The sequence below is a fragment of the Rhopalosiphum padi genome, chromosome 3, assembly GCF_020882245.1.
Source record: "Rhopalosiphum padi isolate XX-2018 chromosome 3, ASM2088224v1, whole genome shotgun sequence".
NCBI lineage: Eukaryota > Metazoa > Arthropoda > Insecta > Hemiptera > Aphididae > Rhopalosiphum > Rhopalosiphum padi.
Window position 1 is genome coordinate 80,422,797 of NC_083599.1, and position 18,134 is coordinate 80,440,930.

General features: G+C 28.8%; 4 protein-coding genes across 4 annotated transcripts; 1 reads left to right on the forward strand and 3 right to left on the reverse strand.

Moving 5' to 3' along the window:
- Positions 1-831: 831 nt before the first annotated feature.
- Positions 832-3,804, reverse strand: LOC132926079 (uncharacterized). The gene is given in 5 exon segments (XM_060990425.1): positions 832-840; positions 897-1,123; positions 1,737-2,078; positions 2,167-3,288; positions 3,291-3,804. Coding segments are annotated over 5 exon segments (2,208 nt in total). The 5' UTR covers positions 3,799-3,804.
- Positions 3,805-5,122: 1,318 nt separating this feature from the next.
- LOC132926080 (uncharacterized) lies at positions 5,123-6,105 on the forward strand. Its single transcript, XM_060990426.1, has 2 exons — positions 5,123-5,258; positions 5,597-6,105. The coding sequence occupies exons 1-2, from the start codon at positions 5,123-5,125 to the stop codon at positions 6,103-6,105; spliced, it is 645 nt and encodes a 214-aa protein (XP_060846409.1).
- Positions 6,106-6,631: 526 nt separating this feature from the next.
- LOC132926081 (zinc finger MYM-type protein 1-like) lies at positions 6,632-10,528 on the reverse strand. The gene is made up of 6 exons (XM_060990427.1): positions 10,363-10,528; positions 9,616-9,708; positions 9,291-9,503; positions 7,466-9,176; positions 6,864-7,320; positions 6,632-6,796 (listed from the first exon to the last, which is right to left on the reverse strand). Exons 1-6 carry the CDS (start codon positions 10,526-10,528, stop codon positions 6,632-6,634), a joined length of 2,805 nt encoding a protein of 934 aa, XP_060846410.1.
- Positions 10,529-15,886: 5,358 nt separating this feature from the next.
- On the reverse strand, positions 15,887-17,242 carry LOC132926082 (uncharacterized). The gene is made up of 4 exons (XM_060990428.1): positions 16,999-17,242; positions 16,689-16,943; positions 16,104-16,550; positions 15,887-16,023 (listed from the first exon to the last, which is right to left on the reverse strand). The coding sequence occupies exons 1-4, from the start codon at positions 17,240-17,242 to the stop codon at positions 15,887-15,889; spliced, it is 1,083 nt and encodes a 360-aa protein (XP_060846411.1).
- Positions 17,243-18,134: the final 892 nt, after the last annotated feature.

An 18,134-nucleotide genomic window follows, 5' to 3' on the forward strand; every position in this document is an offset into this window, starting at 1 on the left:
AAAATTAAACATTACAGTTCGTATAGCGTTATCAAGTGTTCAATTGGTGAACGTGTTATACGAACACTTAAAAATAATATATATAAACATTTTACTGCAACAGGTACATGGAATTGGTATAATACAATAACAAAAATTATTTATAATTATAATCATACAAAACATAGAACAATTAAGTGTACACCGTATGAAGCACGAATGAATACAAGTAAAATTAAATCAAATGTACAAATAGATAATAAAACATTTTATAAACCAAAACTTAAAATTAATGATAAAGTGAGAATATCAAAATACAAACATATATTTAGTAAAGGATATACACCGAATTGGACAACGGAAATTTTTACAATAACAAAAGTTTTACATACAAACCCGATAACTTATCAACTAAAGGATGAATCAAATAATATAATTCTAGGAGGTTTTTATGAACAAGAAATTAAATTAACTGATTTCCCGAACACCTTTTTAATTGAGCGTATTATAAAAAAAGTTAAAGATAAAATGCTTGTTAAATGGATGGGTTTCGATTCAAGTCATAATTCGTGGATATCGTCAGCAGATATTTTAAAATAAAGATTTTTTTTAATGTATGTAATTTATTTTTTTATTTATTATTATTATTATTTTTTAATTTTGTAATGTCCATACGCTAGTGTCTTAATCCCATCATTCATTATATAACGTTTATCATCGTTAGCACTTAATACAAGTTTATTCATTGTTTTAGAATGGACGATATGTTTATTCGATTGAATAAAATTCATGTTTCTACATGTTTGTTTATCATCAACATTTTTATGGTTTATATATGCATTTAATATTTCTTTATAATGTCTAAATTGCATATGTTTTTCAATTACATATTTTTTCACACCTTTAGCTTTTTTTACCTCAATGTCGTCCACAGTTCTGTAAGCGTATAATTTCGGTCTTAATGAAACAAATTCTTTTAAAATTTTTCCACCCATTTCATCTTTGAAATAACCAGGCTGATTTTTATAAATTTCACTAAAACAATAATGATCGATAGGATAATTTGATGTATCAAAAAACGGTGATAAATCATATCTTATATCATTAAAAAAATTGTGTGTTCGAATAGCATATACCATAGAATCTGTATCCGAGTATAAAGAATTTATTTTGTTACTATATTTTTTTTCATTACATTATAATGAAAATCATACATAAATGTTTTTGAAACATCTAAAATTGCGAATCCTACATAAATTGCTTTATCGAATTTAATAGTTTCCTTATGTTGATGAATAGCCATAAGATTTTCAGAGTATATAGTTCTATCTTTAAAGTTAGTTTTCATCATTAATTTACTTGCTTTTCTAGTTGACGAAACCAACTTTAAAGAAATTCTAGCACGCACATATTCCATACATTTACCAAAAACACTATTAATTAATAACTTCCAAAAATTTTTTTCAAAGTTGTTTTTAGCTTTTCTCTCATATTTGTACAGAGTTCAATATATGGGGCCATCCATTTACTCTGTGAAAATCGGATAGCTCGATGAATTTTTTTTAATTTAAGTCCATTAGCAATTGCTTGTTTTAAATTTTTATAGTGTATAATATAATTTTTTTTCGGTGATAACGTAGTAATTAATTTTTTAACTTTTGAATTTGGAGCACATTCGTTTAAAGGTAAAAATGGAAAATCGTTATGTTTTTTATGTAAATATTTAGGGTAATCAATATCGACTTCTAATATATAACCAACATTTGAATCGTTTGGAATTTTTGTAACATCTATATCCAAGTCATCAACCAATTCAAAATCTTTAAAAGGTAGTTCAGTTAACATCGACTTTCCATATAAATTCACGCAATCGAGATACGTTAACCATGTAATTGGTTTATTCGGATTATAGTTCAAACCTTTAATGTTTGGTATGTTTGCTTTAGCATATCTTTTAGTTGATTGAGTTATTCCACCTCGGATCGAATTTTCGAAATACAAAAGCATGTTAAAGTCTTTTAATCTTTCTAATTTAACCTTAGTATATTTAAGCATACAATCAAAAGCAAATCCTGGAGCAGTCATATAATGAGCAGGATCTAGTTTAAGAGTAGATAAACATAAATCTCTAAAATTTTCAAATACATCCGTTAATATACTTACATCAGTTTTCAAGTAAATATTCACCCAAAGTTTTTAAATCAAATACTCTCCATATTTTTTTAGCATGAGAATATTCATCATCATTAATTTCTTCATCTTTTAAAGAGTTATAAAATACAGATTTCGGAGGCAAACGAGTTTCATTTAATTTACTCCAACTATCAATATATTCATAAGGAAAAACCCCTTTTCGTGTGACTAAATCTAATTTTTTATTAGAAAATATTTTTAGAGTTTCTCTAAACCTTGATTTATCTTCAGACAAATTTTCTGCAAGTTCGCTTAATGAGGAGGCCATAAAACGGAATGTGTCAACAAACTTTATACTAAATCTAGGAGCAATTTCTTTGCTAAAGGATATATATTTTTCTGATGAATTCGGAATAACATGGATATCATTATTATCACAACCAAGTTCTCGAATTATAAAGTGACTATCGTAGGATAAGTTATGAAAAAAAATTGGAACAAATGATGGATTAGTTATTACAAAATTACATTTAAGACAAAGGCATTGTCTATATTTACCAGTAAAATGACAGTGATCTCTAACCTTTAATAAATTATTTTTTTTAAAAGATAATAAACATTTTTCACAAACCTCCGCTCTCTGAAATTGTTTTTCTTCCTTTTCAGTCAATGTAGTCATTGGTATATTAATTTCATATACATCATTTATCTTTTTTCCAATATCGATCATATTTTCCATAAACTTTTTTGCTGCATCTTTACCTCTATACATTATTATCTTTGTTGGAATTTTAAATTTATGCAATAGCTTTTCTGTTATACTGTCATAGTCAACTTTTACATAAAACGCATAACTCATAATTTCATGTAAATGAGTAATATGGGTTTTAGAAACCTTAGATTTTTTACTACTTTTATTCAACTCTATAGTCTGTTTAGGGTTTAAAATACATTCAAAGTCAGCATAAATAACAAACGGTATTCTATTGGTTTTTTTATAACTTTTAAAATATATGAATTCATCATCTTTTCCTTCTTCAAACATTATTGGTCTTCCTAATTCATTCTTATCAGACATTTGCTTATGTTTAATCAATCCTTCTTCACCCCAAAGTTTACTTTTACACGGTTTATTCCCGAAAGTTGTAAAACATCTCTTACAAATAATTGACTTCTAATAAATCTTGAGAAATCTTTAATATAACAATAATGTAATGTTTTATCGTTATTGTATAAAAATAGATCAAAATGATTTTTTCTTTCTATTTTACTTATACATAAAGGAAAAATATTACTTTTATTAGTTAAACTATAAATATTAACTGAAACATTGTTTAGACGTTCAAATTTTTTTATTTGTTTTATTGGTATCGGAAAATCAATACATTTAAAATTTAATCCACTTTTTTTTTCTAGAATATTGAAATACGTTTGGTTAAATCGTGATTTATTCGAACTTCTATCATATTTACTAAGTATAGAATATTTAAAACAATATTCATCTTTATTTCTAACATTTATAATGGCTTTTTTTTTTTTTATAAATATAGGTAAATCAATATATGAACTTCCTTTCAAAGGGTTTACTAAATTAATTCTTAATTGTAACCCATCTATTGATACAAGTGACCAACCTGAACCTTTTGCAATAAATTCTGATTCCTCAGTTAATATTTTATTAAACATTCTGTTCAATAAAATAGTAAAATCTCAGAACTATTATTAATTTGAGATATTTGTACATTATATACTAAAAAATATGAAATCTGTATATCTGTAAATAAGATCCTGTTATTATTGCTAAATGTCTAAATATATTAAATAGGTAAAAAAACCTGGGTTTAAAGATTATTTAGTGACGAGGTCGTAGTCGTACAATGAACTTTAAATAAAAACAGTCGAACACGTTTCGAAAATACTGGCAATTCTCAGAACTATTATTAATTTGAGTTATTTACATATTATATATTAAACTATGAAATCTGCTTATCTGTAAATAAGAAAATGTTATTATTGATTAATGTATTAAATAGGTAAAAAAAAAAAGAAATCTGGTTTTGAAGATTGTAATAACGAGGGTGAGGTCGTATAATGAACTCAGACTACTTGTGACCGGGGAGAGAACACATATATAAGGAAGCCTTTTGATATAACTTTTTCAGTCTACTTCGACGAGTCTACAGCGAGTCCATGTTTTTATACAAATAGTTTTCTGTTTTTTTATTAAATTAAAATACTTTTCAAAAAAATAAAATAATGTCGGTCAATTCATTTAGGAGTGATGATGAAGAATCCTTTGCTGTAAGCGATGTAAGTATAAAAAAAAAAAATATGTCTATATATTTATATAGATATAATATTTTATATTTAAATAGAATCAAATATTAAGCCATAGTTGGTAAAGATAAATATAACGTTACTATTACTTTTTTAAATGTTAAAATTATTAAACATTTAATTAAAACTGTGTATAAACTAAAAAACATTAACTAATCGCTTAAATATTGTTATAGGTGGATATGATAGAAGCGCAAGATAGACAAACTGGAACAAAACCGGGTAGTCAAAAGAGGGTCTGTGAGAAAAAAAATAATGGAAAAAAATCGAAAAAAGTGAGTGATTTTACATAACCCATCAGGTGAACAAAATTATAATTAAATTATTTTTTTAAAGAATGTTTCTTATCGAGATAAAATTGGGAAAATGATGAAAGATCACAAAATTGCACTCGAAGTCAGAAATTCAATGAGCATTCGGCAAGACGATGGAATTTTAATTGTAAAGGCACCTGCTGACGAAAAATCGACTGACTATTGGACGTTGTCGCATTATAAAACAAAAAACATTGAGCATGTTGATTCTAAGGACAGCTAGGTGATATATAATATTATTTTACTATCGCGCTTCGAATATAACTAAATAACTATAGTATACATTAATACTATAGTTATTTATTTTTTAAGTAAGATATTATTATAAAAAATAATTTTTGTATGAATATTTTTTACAGATGGAACATGCTGAGTGTTCGATGAAACTTTCAATAACCGATCAGGCAAAGGACCAAGCGATATCGAGTGAGCTAAACGAATTGGTTCAAACACTTTTCGACCGCTTTATGAAAGATTCAAAGAAAAAAATTACACGTATTTGATATGTAATAAACTATTTTTATAATAGTGGTGGAAATCATTTTATAAATAATAAAACTTTGATTACAATATATTATGTCTATTTTATTTAAATAAAAAAAATAATACATTCATAGGTTAAAATAAAAAAAAATAATATAAAAATTATTATTAATAGTTAATATATAACTATATAAGCAGTATTAATAAATAATGATATATTTTTTTCGATAGCGAAATATTTTGAAAAAATCATAATTCATAAATATATATATATATTTTTTTTTTTATTACAATATTATTAAATCCTGCAAAATCATGTTTGATAAAGAATTAAAATGAAATTGTAATAGTTCACTTTGGTGGGTTGTGGGAGAGCGCAGTGAAATCTACAAAGCATCACCTATCACGGATTTTAAAGGATGGCAGTCTGACTCTAGAGGAGTTCAACACGTTACTTTGCCAAATAGAAGCTTGTGTTAATTCAAGGCCTATGACTCCATTAGGCAGTGACCCCTCAGAACCGGGTGCTCTTACTCCGGCCCACTTCTTAATTGGTGGTTCATTATTATTAGCTCCTGAACCCAGCTTGGCAGACGAGTCAATAGAACATCTGCGTCGATGGAAGTACGTGCAAGCATTAATGCAAGGGTTCGGGATGAGATGGTATAAGGAATACCTGCCACAGCTCCAAGTGCGAGGCAAATGGACCAGCAGTAAGCCTCCAGTGAACATTGACGATATAGTCATCATCAAGGACGAATATACACCACCAGCTAAATGGCGATTAGGAAGAGTAATGCAAGTGCACCCTGGGAAGCAGTGGCGTGCAGATCCCTTTTTTCATGTGGGGCAAAGTTAATTTTTTTTACACCCACCACCCACCCAAAACTAAAAGTTGCAAATAATATATGTTTTATTAAGGGCCCCCATACAATTATATGAAAACACAATTTTTTTAAACACAATATTTATTAAAAAAAAAAAAATTGTAATTCAGATTCCACTATCATTTTTTATAGTTAATAGCTATTCAGTATACAATATACATTACAATAACCAACTGGGATTATTAAAAAAATAAATACAATTGCTTTGTGGTTAATATTTTTAGAATAATAACTACTATTATTAATATATAAATAATAATCTGAAATAATCAAATGTAGTGAATTTTTAATAACTGCAGACAATAAGTTTTTATTTTTATTTTATTGTATTTATAAATCAAGATCCATTATTTATTTATTTAATAATGATAAATTATTTGAATATTTGATTAAATTCTAACCAACCTATTTAAATTAGTTTTGTAGAATATATTTTAAACATTTGCTAAAATTAAATTAATTAAAACAACTTCAACTGTCAAAATCATTTTATTTTATTTATTTGAACATCAATGCATCCTTTAAAACCTGTGATGATAATCCAAATGTGTCAATAACTTCATTATAGTTAATTTGTATGTCTTTCTCACAACTGATTAACATCAAACTTTCCAGTCTATTTTGATCAATAGTGGATCTTAATCTGGTTTTGATTAACTTCACCTAAATTATAAATAAAAATTAATTAATAAATAAATCTATATAATATTTTGTAAGCTCAGAAATATACCTTAGAAAAGGTACGTTCTGCTGACGCCGAAGTAGCAGGTATAGTCCCAAGCGCTTTATATGCCAAGTATAAGTTTGGGAAAGCTGACATCAAATTATAATTAGATAGTACATGCAAAATTGTATTGATTGTAATTTTGGTTTCCGGATTTGCTAGACCTGTGTTGTTCTCATCATCAGTGTTAGTATTGTCACTTGAATCCGTATCATATGTATCATCTGGGCCACCTGGCTTGTGTAACAATAATGGTGTTTCTAATCCTGAAACGAGATCACTTAAACTATGACTAAACATAATGTATTCACGTTTCAAATCATTTCCGTTAATATCTTTTAACCAATTTGATATATTATGGAAACTATCTTCTGGAATAGATTTATTGTCTTTTTTCATATTCATCAGTCGTTCAGGAGACAAAAGAGATAAATCTTTAAGTATTTCTCTGGCACCACTAAATCTAGAATTAATTGATGAAATTATTTGATCCAATACTTTAAAATATGTATTTGTTCTATATCTATCACATGCAGAAACAGATACTTCATCATAAATATTTTCACCAGGCATTCTTTTTTTTTTTCTTGGTCTAGTTTCTTTAAAACTTAACTCTGACATGTTGTGTGTTTTCAGCAAAACGTTTTGCTTCATTTACTGTTAGTTCAAATTCTTCATCACAGCGCATAGAAGTTAATTTTTCTTTAGATGCATCAACCAAATTTAATGCCTGAATAAAATCTATGGATTTACTTTGTAAGTAATTGGATAAAGGTGTGGTTATTGCAAATATATTTTTATTTAAGATCATTGTAAGTATAAATTCAAATGTGATTACTGTTAAAAGACTTTTAGCACCCGATGAAGTTACTCTATCATTGTCATTTACTAACCTTTTTAATGTTTCTAATATTGCTCCAAATCTTTCAAATAGAACAGTTATAACCCTTCCATGTGAAGTCCACCTAGTGTCGGAAAAGCATTTAAGCCGGCGTGTTCTATCACCTGGATATAACTGCTGTTGACATTCGATGAAAGTGGCAGTTCTTTTTCTTGCCCGAAAAAATGAAACTAATGCTTGAACTTCACCAAAAAAATGTTTCGTTACTTCACAACAATCACAAGTATCTACAACAACCAAATTCAGTAGATGTGCGAAGCACCATACATATATAGCGTTGGGATTTTCTTTTTGAATTAATGTCCGAAGGCCAGAATATATGTCTTGCATAGATGCAGCACCATCATAGGACTGCGCACATAGATTTTGACGCCAATTTAAATTATACTTTTCAGTTATACTGCAAAATTTTTTAAATAACCCTTGTCCGGTTCCATCAGCTGCGGTTTCCAAAGCTACCAAACGTTCTTCAATACTACCACTATTGTTCACATATCTCAAAACAAATGTTAACTGTTCATAATTAGCTATATCAGTGGTAGTATCAATGATTACTGCAAATATTCCTGCATCATTAACATTTTTTAATATTTGTGAACGAATTGATTCAGACATAATGTTCAATAATTTATTTTGGCTTCTGTTAGATATAAATGATACTCTTTGGCGTGTATTAGACATATTTATTAGATCTAAATGATTTTTTAAACCAGCGTGGTTATTACTCAATACACTTAAAAGCTCTAAAAAATTCCCTCTGTTAAGGGAAGTTTTTTTTTCATTATGTCCACGAAGAGCTATGTTTTGGCGAGCAGTATATAAAAGTGCATCTATGATCACTCGCAATAATTCCCTATTTGAAGCAATTTGTTGATTAGCAGAATGTAAAAGTGTTAAATCTAAACGTTGATTTTTAGTATAAATGCCACAACTTATTTCTGCTTGTAAATGTTCCGTTGAGGATTCATGGTTTTCAATAGTTCTTTTTAAATGTTTCCAATTGTTAGATCCATGGTCCACTAAATTCCGATTTTTACCCTTTTTTAAACTGAATAGCTTGCAAGTTATACAAAATATTTGGTCCACTGTTGGTGAATATGACAGCCATTGACGTTTAATTGGAGTTGGTTTAGTGGGAATATTTGTAAAATAGTAACATTCATGAAATGAACGTAACTTTCCTGTTGAGTCTTTTGTTTTTGGAAACATTTTATTAGGTAAATCAAAAGGACTGGGTTGGCACGCTCCATGTTCAAAAAAATAATTAAGCAAAACATGTGAGAGCTTAGATGGAATTCTAATAGGATCATTTGGAAACAAACAATTTTGTAAGTCAATATTTTTCAAATTAGAAATTGATATTGTTTTGTCCACTTCATCATTTATATCATGCAAGTTACTATCAACAATATGTTCATCTATAGACAAACAAAAAAAAAACTATTAATTTAATTGTGAATTTTAATCTAGTTTTAATTAACTTGACTAGTAAAATTGTATACATAAAAAAAATTAATTAATGAGGAATTTACCATTATTCTGAACTACTTCTACATAAGAATTACTACAATCTTGATCAACAGGCTCACATAGTTTCTCAGTATCATTAAACACATTATCCAGGACTAAAGGATCATTTGGAAACAAACAGTTTTGTAAGTCAATATTTTTCAAATTAGAAATTGATATTGTTTTGTCCACTTCATCATTTATATCATGCAAGTTACTATCAACAATATGTTCATCTATAGACAAACAAAAAAAACCCATTAATTAAATTGTGCATTTTAATCTAGTTTTAATTAACTTGACTTGTAAAATTATAAACATAAAAAAATTAATTAATGAGAAATTTACCATTATTCTGAACTACTTCTACATAAGAATTTCTACAATTTTGATCAACAGGCTCGCATAGTTTCTCAGTATCACTAAACGCATTATCCAAAACTAAAAATTAATAAGAATATATATTAAAACAACATTTATAATAGTTTTTTTTGCCAAAAAGTAAGAATAAAATAAATATATTAATGAATTAGTACCTAACCTATCCAATTGAAAACAGGTAAAATTGTTATTGCCTAAATTTATTTAGAATGTATAATTAATATGAAAACAGATTTTTAGATTTCAAAAAAGTTGAATATTATAAAATAGAAAAATACAGATTTAAAAATAAATCAAGTACCTAATACAATTTTTAACAAATTTTCAAGATTCAGCTTACTGCTCAAATTTCTAAAAACATTGTACATTAGATTTATGGGTACATCAATTAATCATTTTAATATTTTTAATGTATCCAATATGTTTTGAAGAAAAAAATGGTATTATTTAATTATCGTCAATTACAATATTATAAGCTTACTTTTATATTTTTATTTGTTATTAAATAATTGGCAAAAAAAAAATTGTATTAATATTGTACAAAAAAAGTAAATTACCGTCCCTATATGTTGTAATTATAATTTTTTTTTTTTATCAATTGTCCTGCTGTAGTGCTGTCTTAATAAAAATGTCTAGTTTTGCCAAGCTAATAAGTACCGTTTAACAATGAAAGTTATATACAGATTTAATTTTAATTACATTATAGTTACTTACGTGGTTGTTCAATTACTTCAATTTTATTAAAATATTTTGAAATTATACTGGAAGCAGTTTTTTTAAGAGTCTTAGTCTTTTTATGACAAGATTCCTTATGCCGAATCCAGTTTGTGTTGTTCATAGAACCCCGTTTTTTGTCACAACTGGGACACAGTGAATTCATTTTTAAATTAAGTAATTTGGATATGGAAATAATTAATTTAAAAATAAAAATAACACCGTAAAAAATATAAGCCAATAATTCTAACTTGTAAAATGTCAAATAAAACGTAGATTCACTAGATTCATATAAAATATAAATGTGTCATATGATAAAAATGAATAGCCGAAAAGTAACAATAACACCAGTACAACTCAATAACGTAATAAATACTAAAATAGTAAAATAATCGTTCACAAATCCACCGCGTCACAAACACAACACATAAATCGTTTCGGGAAAATATGGGGATTTACGTCGAATAGCTGTCCGCCGATAACTATTTGTTTTATTTATAAACTATGTTATTATTTAATATTTACTACGTCCTGATTAGATTAAGTTCAATTTCAATGGAAAAATGTAGCTAAATGTTTTTATATATTGAGGTATAACTTGATTATTTTCATTTATATTTCCAAAGTCCAGTGAAAACTGGTAACCACCGACCACGGGACGATATGCATAATACAGATCTGCCGTGTACTATGTAGTATGTTTAAATATTTATACTCGTATAGTCGTATATATATAAATTGATAATTCTTATTATTATTTGAAATTTTGAAACGACTATACGAGCTACTCAGACGTAATAAGTAATAACTAGGGCAGAGGACTTGTAGCATTTGCATATTTGTTTTGCACAGTCACAAAAATAGCAGAGTATGAAATAAATATGTTTCGTGCTTTCACACAGCTAGTTTTGAAATTTTATTTTGCATATAAATGCATATTTTGAGTTATTTTTGTTTTTAGGGCATATTTTAAACTTTTCATACTTTTTGAGTCATATTAAACTTAAATAATTTTTTTCCCATTGACATTTTTATTTCAAACAATGTTTGGATAAAAATTTATTTATTTTTAATTTTTATCGTACAATATGGTTTTTAACAGTCCACGGGCACACGTTTTTCTTAAAAGCGCTTACAGAGGATCGCCGATAAGCCAATAATTTGCTGTAATTAATTTTATTAATAGATAGATAATAATCTAATGTCGTACACCATATCTAAGACACCACCACCGCAGTGAGTAGTGTGCTTATTCGATAAGGATTTATTTATAAAACATTTCTAGAAACGACAATGATCAATATTTTTGTATTTAGTCTCAGTTAGTACGTTCGTGTTATCGTGTCGACTTATTTTGCGTGTTATAAACTTATTTGAACATTTTTATTTGTAAATAAAATGCCGAAAGATAAACAGCCTTTAAGTAGTCGGTTAAAATGTTTTGTGTCTGAGTTTGGTGCCTGTACATTTTCGACCGACGGTAAAGTCCTGTACTGTAAGTATTGTGACGTTAAAGTAGGGAGTGAAAAACGGTTTAATGTTACGCAACACATTAATACAGACAAACACAAAAATGCAATCATGCGTAAAGAAAAAACCCAAAATACACTTGAATTGAAAAAAGTACAACAATTGGTGAGTAATTCTAAAAAGTCATCCTTCAATAAAGACTTATGTTCTGCAATGCTATCAGCCAACATACCTCTTAATAAGCTAGGTAACGTTCAATTCAAACAATTTTTGGAAAAATATACGGGGAAACAGATTCCGGCCATTACTACTTTACGCAAAGGCTATGTCGATGAAATTTATTCTGAAACTATGAATAAAATTAGAAATGCTATCACTGGTAAAAAGATCTGGGTTTCAATAGATGAGACCACCGACTCATTAGGCCGATACATTGCAAACGTAGTAATAGGAACTCTTGAAACCGATGGTCCAGGTCAAACATTTTTATTGAATTCCGAAATACTGACCAAAGCTAATCATTCGACTATTGCGAAATTATTCGATAATTCAATGCATTTATTGTGACCAGAAGAAGTGCGTCATGACGACGTCCTATTGTTTTTAAGTGATGCGGCCCCTTATATGGTGAAATCCGGAAAGTCAATTCAAATATTTTATCCTAAAGTTATTCACGTTACTTGTATTGTGCACGGGCTTCATCTTATTGCTGAAAAAATTCGTGCAAATTATTGCAAAGTTGATAAAATCATCGCAAATGTCAAAAAAGTATTTTTGAAGGCACCTTATCGTATTGCGACATTTAAAGACAAAGCGCCCAATATTCCACTACCACCAGCGCCTGTTTTAACAAGATGGGGGACGTGGATAAGAGCTGCCGTTTATTATTGTGAACACCTTGAAATTATTAAATCTATTGTAGACTCTTTGGATAAGGAAGACGCGATTTCTATTGAAAATTCACAAAAGTATTTTTCTGAAGCAAGCCTTGCGGCAAATTTAGTATTTATCAAGTCACATTTTGGATTTTTACCTGATACAATTGCCAGTCTCGAAGCAAAAAATATTTTACTTAGTCATACAATCGATGTAATGCAAAATGTTAGTTTAAAATTGAGTCAAGTCCCTGGTCCAATTGGGAAAATTGTTAAAGAAAATGAATGATGTTCTGAAAAAAAATATTGGATATCAAAGTTTAATTCAAATTTCAAATATTTTAAATGGCAAAGAAACTTCAATGGACGAACTACCCGAAAATTTAAACATAAACGATTTGATCTACTTTAAATATGCTCCGGTTAACTCTGTCGATGTTAAAAGGTCATTCTCAATGTTTAAAGTTCTTTTGGCAGACAACAGACAATCATTTCAGTTTGAAAATTTAAAAAAACATTTGATCGTTCAATGTAATTTTCAAGGTAAAAGTATTATCAACATTAATTAAATAGGTATTGGCTAAAATTACTTTTACTAAACCATGATTATTATTTTTTTTTTTTTTAGTGCCTGCAGAAGAAGAAAATTAATATAAAATTAATAAAAATGTATTTTATTATATTATATTGTATTATATATATAAAATATATTTAAATTATGTAATTGTTTTGACTTGTTTTACATGCTATTTATTTTATTAATAATTTTAAATAAATCGCTAAAAAACTTTTTAAGTGCATATTTTAAGCGCATATTATGGGGTTTTTAAGTGCATAAGTGCTTGCATATTTAGAGATTTTTTAGAGCTACAAGTCCTCTGCCCTAGTAATAACTTATTAGCAATATACGCTATATTGCAATGATTGCATTGATTGTAGCTAATAGCTATTCGTATGTACATAGAAAGAACTTACAAAGTTACAAATGACACGTAGTATAATAACATTTTAGTAACTTGTATAATTCTTAACAAAAAATACCACCCACACCCACCCCATTTTCAAGTGGGGCCTAGGCCCCATTTGTGTCTTGTCTGCACGCCACTGCTGGGAAGGATGGCATAGTGAGAGTTGCCACATTGCGACTCGGATCCGGTGCAGAGATAAAGCGACCAATAGTAAAATTATGCGCGCTGCCTACCGAGCGTCAACCGGAATAAGTTGAAAAACTTAAAAATTTCATTTTTCAACGGGGGGGGGGGGAGGATGTTGACGCCGAATAGTATCGGCAGATTTTATTTTGTATTATATATATGCGCGTTCCGGTTGCAATATCCACCGCCGGCCGACACACTCACACACACACACTCACGCGCAATCAGCCACTATTTTTATATTTATTTTTGTTTGTGTATTATGATTATTATTGTCCCGTGAGTTATATAACATTGTAGTATTTAAATGAGGGCGGCGTGTTATCTGCTCGCAGTTTAACACGGCCGCCGCATTTTTCAATCAGTCTCTTCGTACCGTACGTATGTCCCGCAGCTCGAATTGTTAGTTTTGTTGGAAAAAACGTTATTTTTTATGATTTTTATTGGCAAGGCGCGAATTGCCATTTGTTCATAATATTATATTTGTGTGCACGAATCGCCACAGTTTAGTAGCCTTAGATTGTATGCGTGCGCGAATCGCCGTATTATTAATATTATATTTGTAGGCGCTAATTGCCTTATTTTTTTTCTGTATTATATTATTTTATATTTTATAGGCGCGAATCGCCGTATTGTTAATGTTGTTTTATACTTGTAGACGCGAATCGTCAACGTGTTGTAATTTTTATTTAGTGTTTTGTGTGTGTGTATTATTATTATATATAGCTGTATAAAAGGTAGCGGCTGGCCAGCAGTGCTCTACAAACTGTGAGTTTTTATTTTATTATTCTTTTATAATTATTATTTACCGTCAAATATTATACAAGATATTCACTATTTTGCTGTATAATATTATTATTGTCATTGGTTGAGCCGAACCGGCAATTATATTTTACATATCATATTTTTATACCTTTTTATTTGTTGAGCCAAAAGGGCCGTAATTTTTTATTATTACGTAAATTATACTTTATTTTTTACCATAACTCCAATTTGCGTTACCATTTTTACTAGTTACCCGTACCCGTTTAGTTTTAAGTTTACACACATAACAAATATACACACCTACACACACCACCGCACCTAGCACTCTTTGGTCTTGCTCGGCGACTCCGTCCACTTCCTTTGAGTCGCTATACACACATACACACATTTACACAGGTCGGTCGGTGTGTTAGTGCAGTGCACGAAGTAGTTAGGTAACCGGGCGCGCGCATTATTATCTTACGCTCCCGGCCCGTACACTAATAATATAATAATTGAAATCTGTTTATTAACTAGAAGTCCAACCGTCAAAGTTTAAAAGCAAGTCATAAAAGCAAGGATATCGAACACTGATTTTGATACGAGTGATGGATTCATATTATATGATGATGAGTTCTACCAATGGTGAACACTTTTTGAACAACAATAATTTTCTAAAATATTAGAAAAAAAAATGTAGTAAACAGCTATTGTTTTTAAGTATGAATATGATCAGTAGGAAGCTTAGCTTAAACTAGTAATTTTTATTTACTTCTACATATTATATACTAAACCTATGAGTGGGGGGGGGGGGTGGTCTAGACATTTAAAAAAAAAAAAAAAAAATTTGAACATATGGCCAAGTCAGATAGCGAGTAAAGGGCTATTATACTTACCTACTTACCTAACCATAGAACCTGAAATTTTATAAACATTAGCATATTTAATTTATACTAGACGCGTTATCCCACTAGGCCACATGTTCACGAGGTATTAAATCATGTATTAACACATTTAAATTATTTATTATAATAATAAATATTTATTTATCATAGCATAAAAAAGTTAGAAGTTAAAATCATACAATTTGTCAGCAAACAGTATCATATGACCTAGATTCACAATTACATTCGCAAATGTTGTTAATATTACCGTATTTTTTTATCACATTTTCAATAAACTGATTTCCTTTTGATAATAGAACATATATACATTTCGGATTCCATCTTGAGTGTTCGATCCATGGATTATCATCTTTTTCCCAATTATGTGATAAAGTGATTAAGTACCTTTAATATTAATCCATGAATATTTCCATAATGAATCAAACACTTCAATTTTAGTAAACACTTTTATTTTTTTTATAATACTGTCAATGTCGACCACTGATTGAGGAGGACTGAATTCTATATTTCTACCTAGAGTACATTTTAAAATAAATGATTAAGTTGTAATTGATGTTTTATTGCTAGTGTCTTGCAAATGTTACGCCTATTACTTGAAATATTTGCCGCAATTTTTGATATTCGATGTTTAGCCTCAAAGCGCATTGACCATAATAAATTTATCAAAGTGCCAAATTTCAACATCATAGTAGGGTAATGCAACAAGTAATGATATTTAGGTTTTAGATTGTTCTTACTCAATATAAGGTATAACTCGTTATGTTCAGCAACAAGCTTTTGTAGTAATTTAGAACATTCTTTTTGGAATGATGTGAAAGTAAGTATATCCAAAATTTTTCTTAGTGATATATAGAGATACCATACTGGTTCATTCTGAGGAACAAAATCTCCTATGAGTGAACCAAAATACCTAACTAACATCATTTCTGAAGCAGAAAGCCCGATTGTATTCTTACGAATATGATCTATATTTAATACACAGGGTTTACTTCCTTTGTCTGGGCCATAATCAAAGCTTATTATTCGATTATTCAGAACTTCTAAGGAAAATATTTTAATTCCAATACATAGTAGGATATTAAGAATGATAAATCATACTTCATTACACCTTCTAATAGATCATGCATCATACATTTTAAATCCTCTATTATTATTCCAAACACAAATTCCCGAAATACCACTACTACTCACATTATTTTCAATCAAATCGAAATTGTAATCATCTACTACCCTTATCAGTGTTTCATCTACATAACTTTGTTTTCTCATTATTTCTTTATGAACCTTGCACATTCGACATGGATAGTTAGCTGAAAAACTTTCCACGAAGTCTATAATACTGTGTATACCAAGATTATCTCCCAAGATAAGACCTAATTCAAACTTAATATTAACTAATTTAGCATTACTTTCAATATCTATACCTTGTTCTCCTAAAAAGTTTAATTCATCAATAAGAGGTTTGAAAATAATATTGTTAGTTGTTACCAAATTTTTGTCTGTCCGTTGAATGAAATAAAAGTGCTAAGAAAATTGTTTTTAGAGTAGACTGTATATGAAGTGGTAAACAAGGTATTGAAATACACACAGCACCTAGTTTGTGCACTCCAGAATGACTACCAAGAGAGTTACCTACTTCGTAGTCATCAAAAAATAAAAATATAGGTAATACACATTGAGAATCGTGTTTTTCCTGTTTTTCTTTCCAAACGCTCCCTTGTATGAAATTCATTAAAATTGTTTCACAGTGTATGATGTCATTTATATATTTAAATGTGTTGATAAAATATTTTTCATTTGAAAAAAAAATTTTAAGACATAACGAATTGGGATACACTGTTGAGTACAATTCATTGGTCTAATTGAAAAAGTATTCGACATTGTGCTATCATTTAGCCTTTGTCCTATTATATATTCTTGGGGTGGTATATATGTACCAAGTTAAGTGAAATATTTAAACCGTTTATACTCAGTATTTAAATTTAAGAAAGTTTTATCAATGTTATCAATTGCATAATTAAAATATTCAAAAAAATCACCACATGATATTCCGTTTTTATCAACAAATAGTTCTAAAATACCTTTTTTTAATTCCGTTCATAACTTCTTGAACTACATTTCGAGGAATTTGTGAATTTGAATATAATGATGCTAAAAGTGTATTTATTTGTGTTTCTGGTAATTCAGATTCAGTTTTTGATGACGTGGGGTGAACTCATTGTGAAAACAGTTTTAATGGCTACATATTCAGGATTACCTGTAGATAGTGATTGAGTACTAATTAACTCATGTGTACTATACTCCGGCCCACGAGAGATCAGTACCGTCACGCGCATGCAGAATGACCAGCAGCGACGGCGCGGAACCTGATTTCCCCCACTATATGCCGCAATCGTCGCGTGCTAATGCGCGAAATCGGACACGTTTTGGTCGAATAGCGGTACTGATCTTTCGTGGGCCGGAGTATAGATGAATCAATTGATAAGTATTTAGTATGAGAGATAAGGTGTTTTTTAAAGGAATTTAATAAATGAAATGAACGATTACAATTATTTTCAGCACAAAAGTAAACAGTAAAGTTATAATTAAAATGTTTGTATTAAAAATGTTAAATTAAAATATGA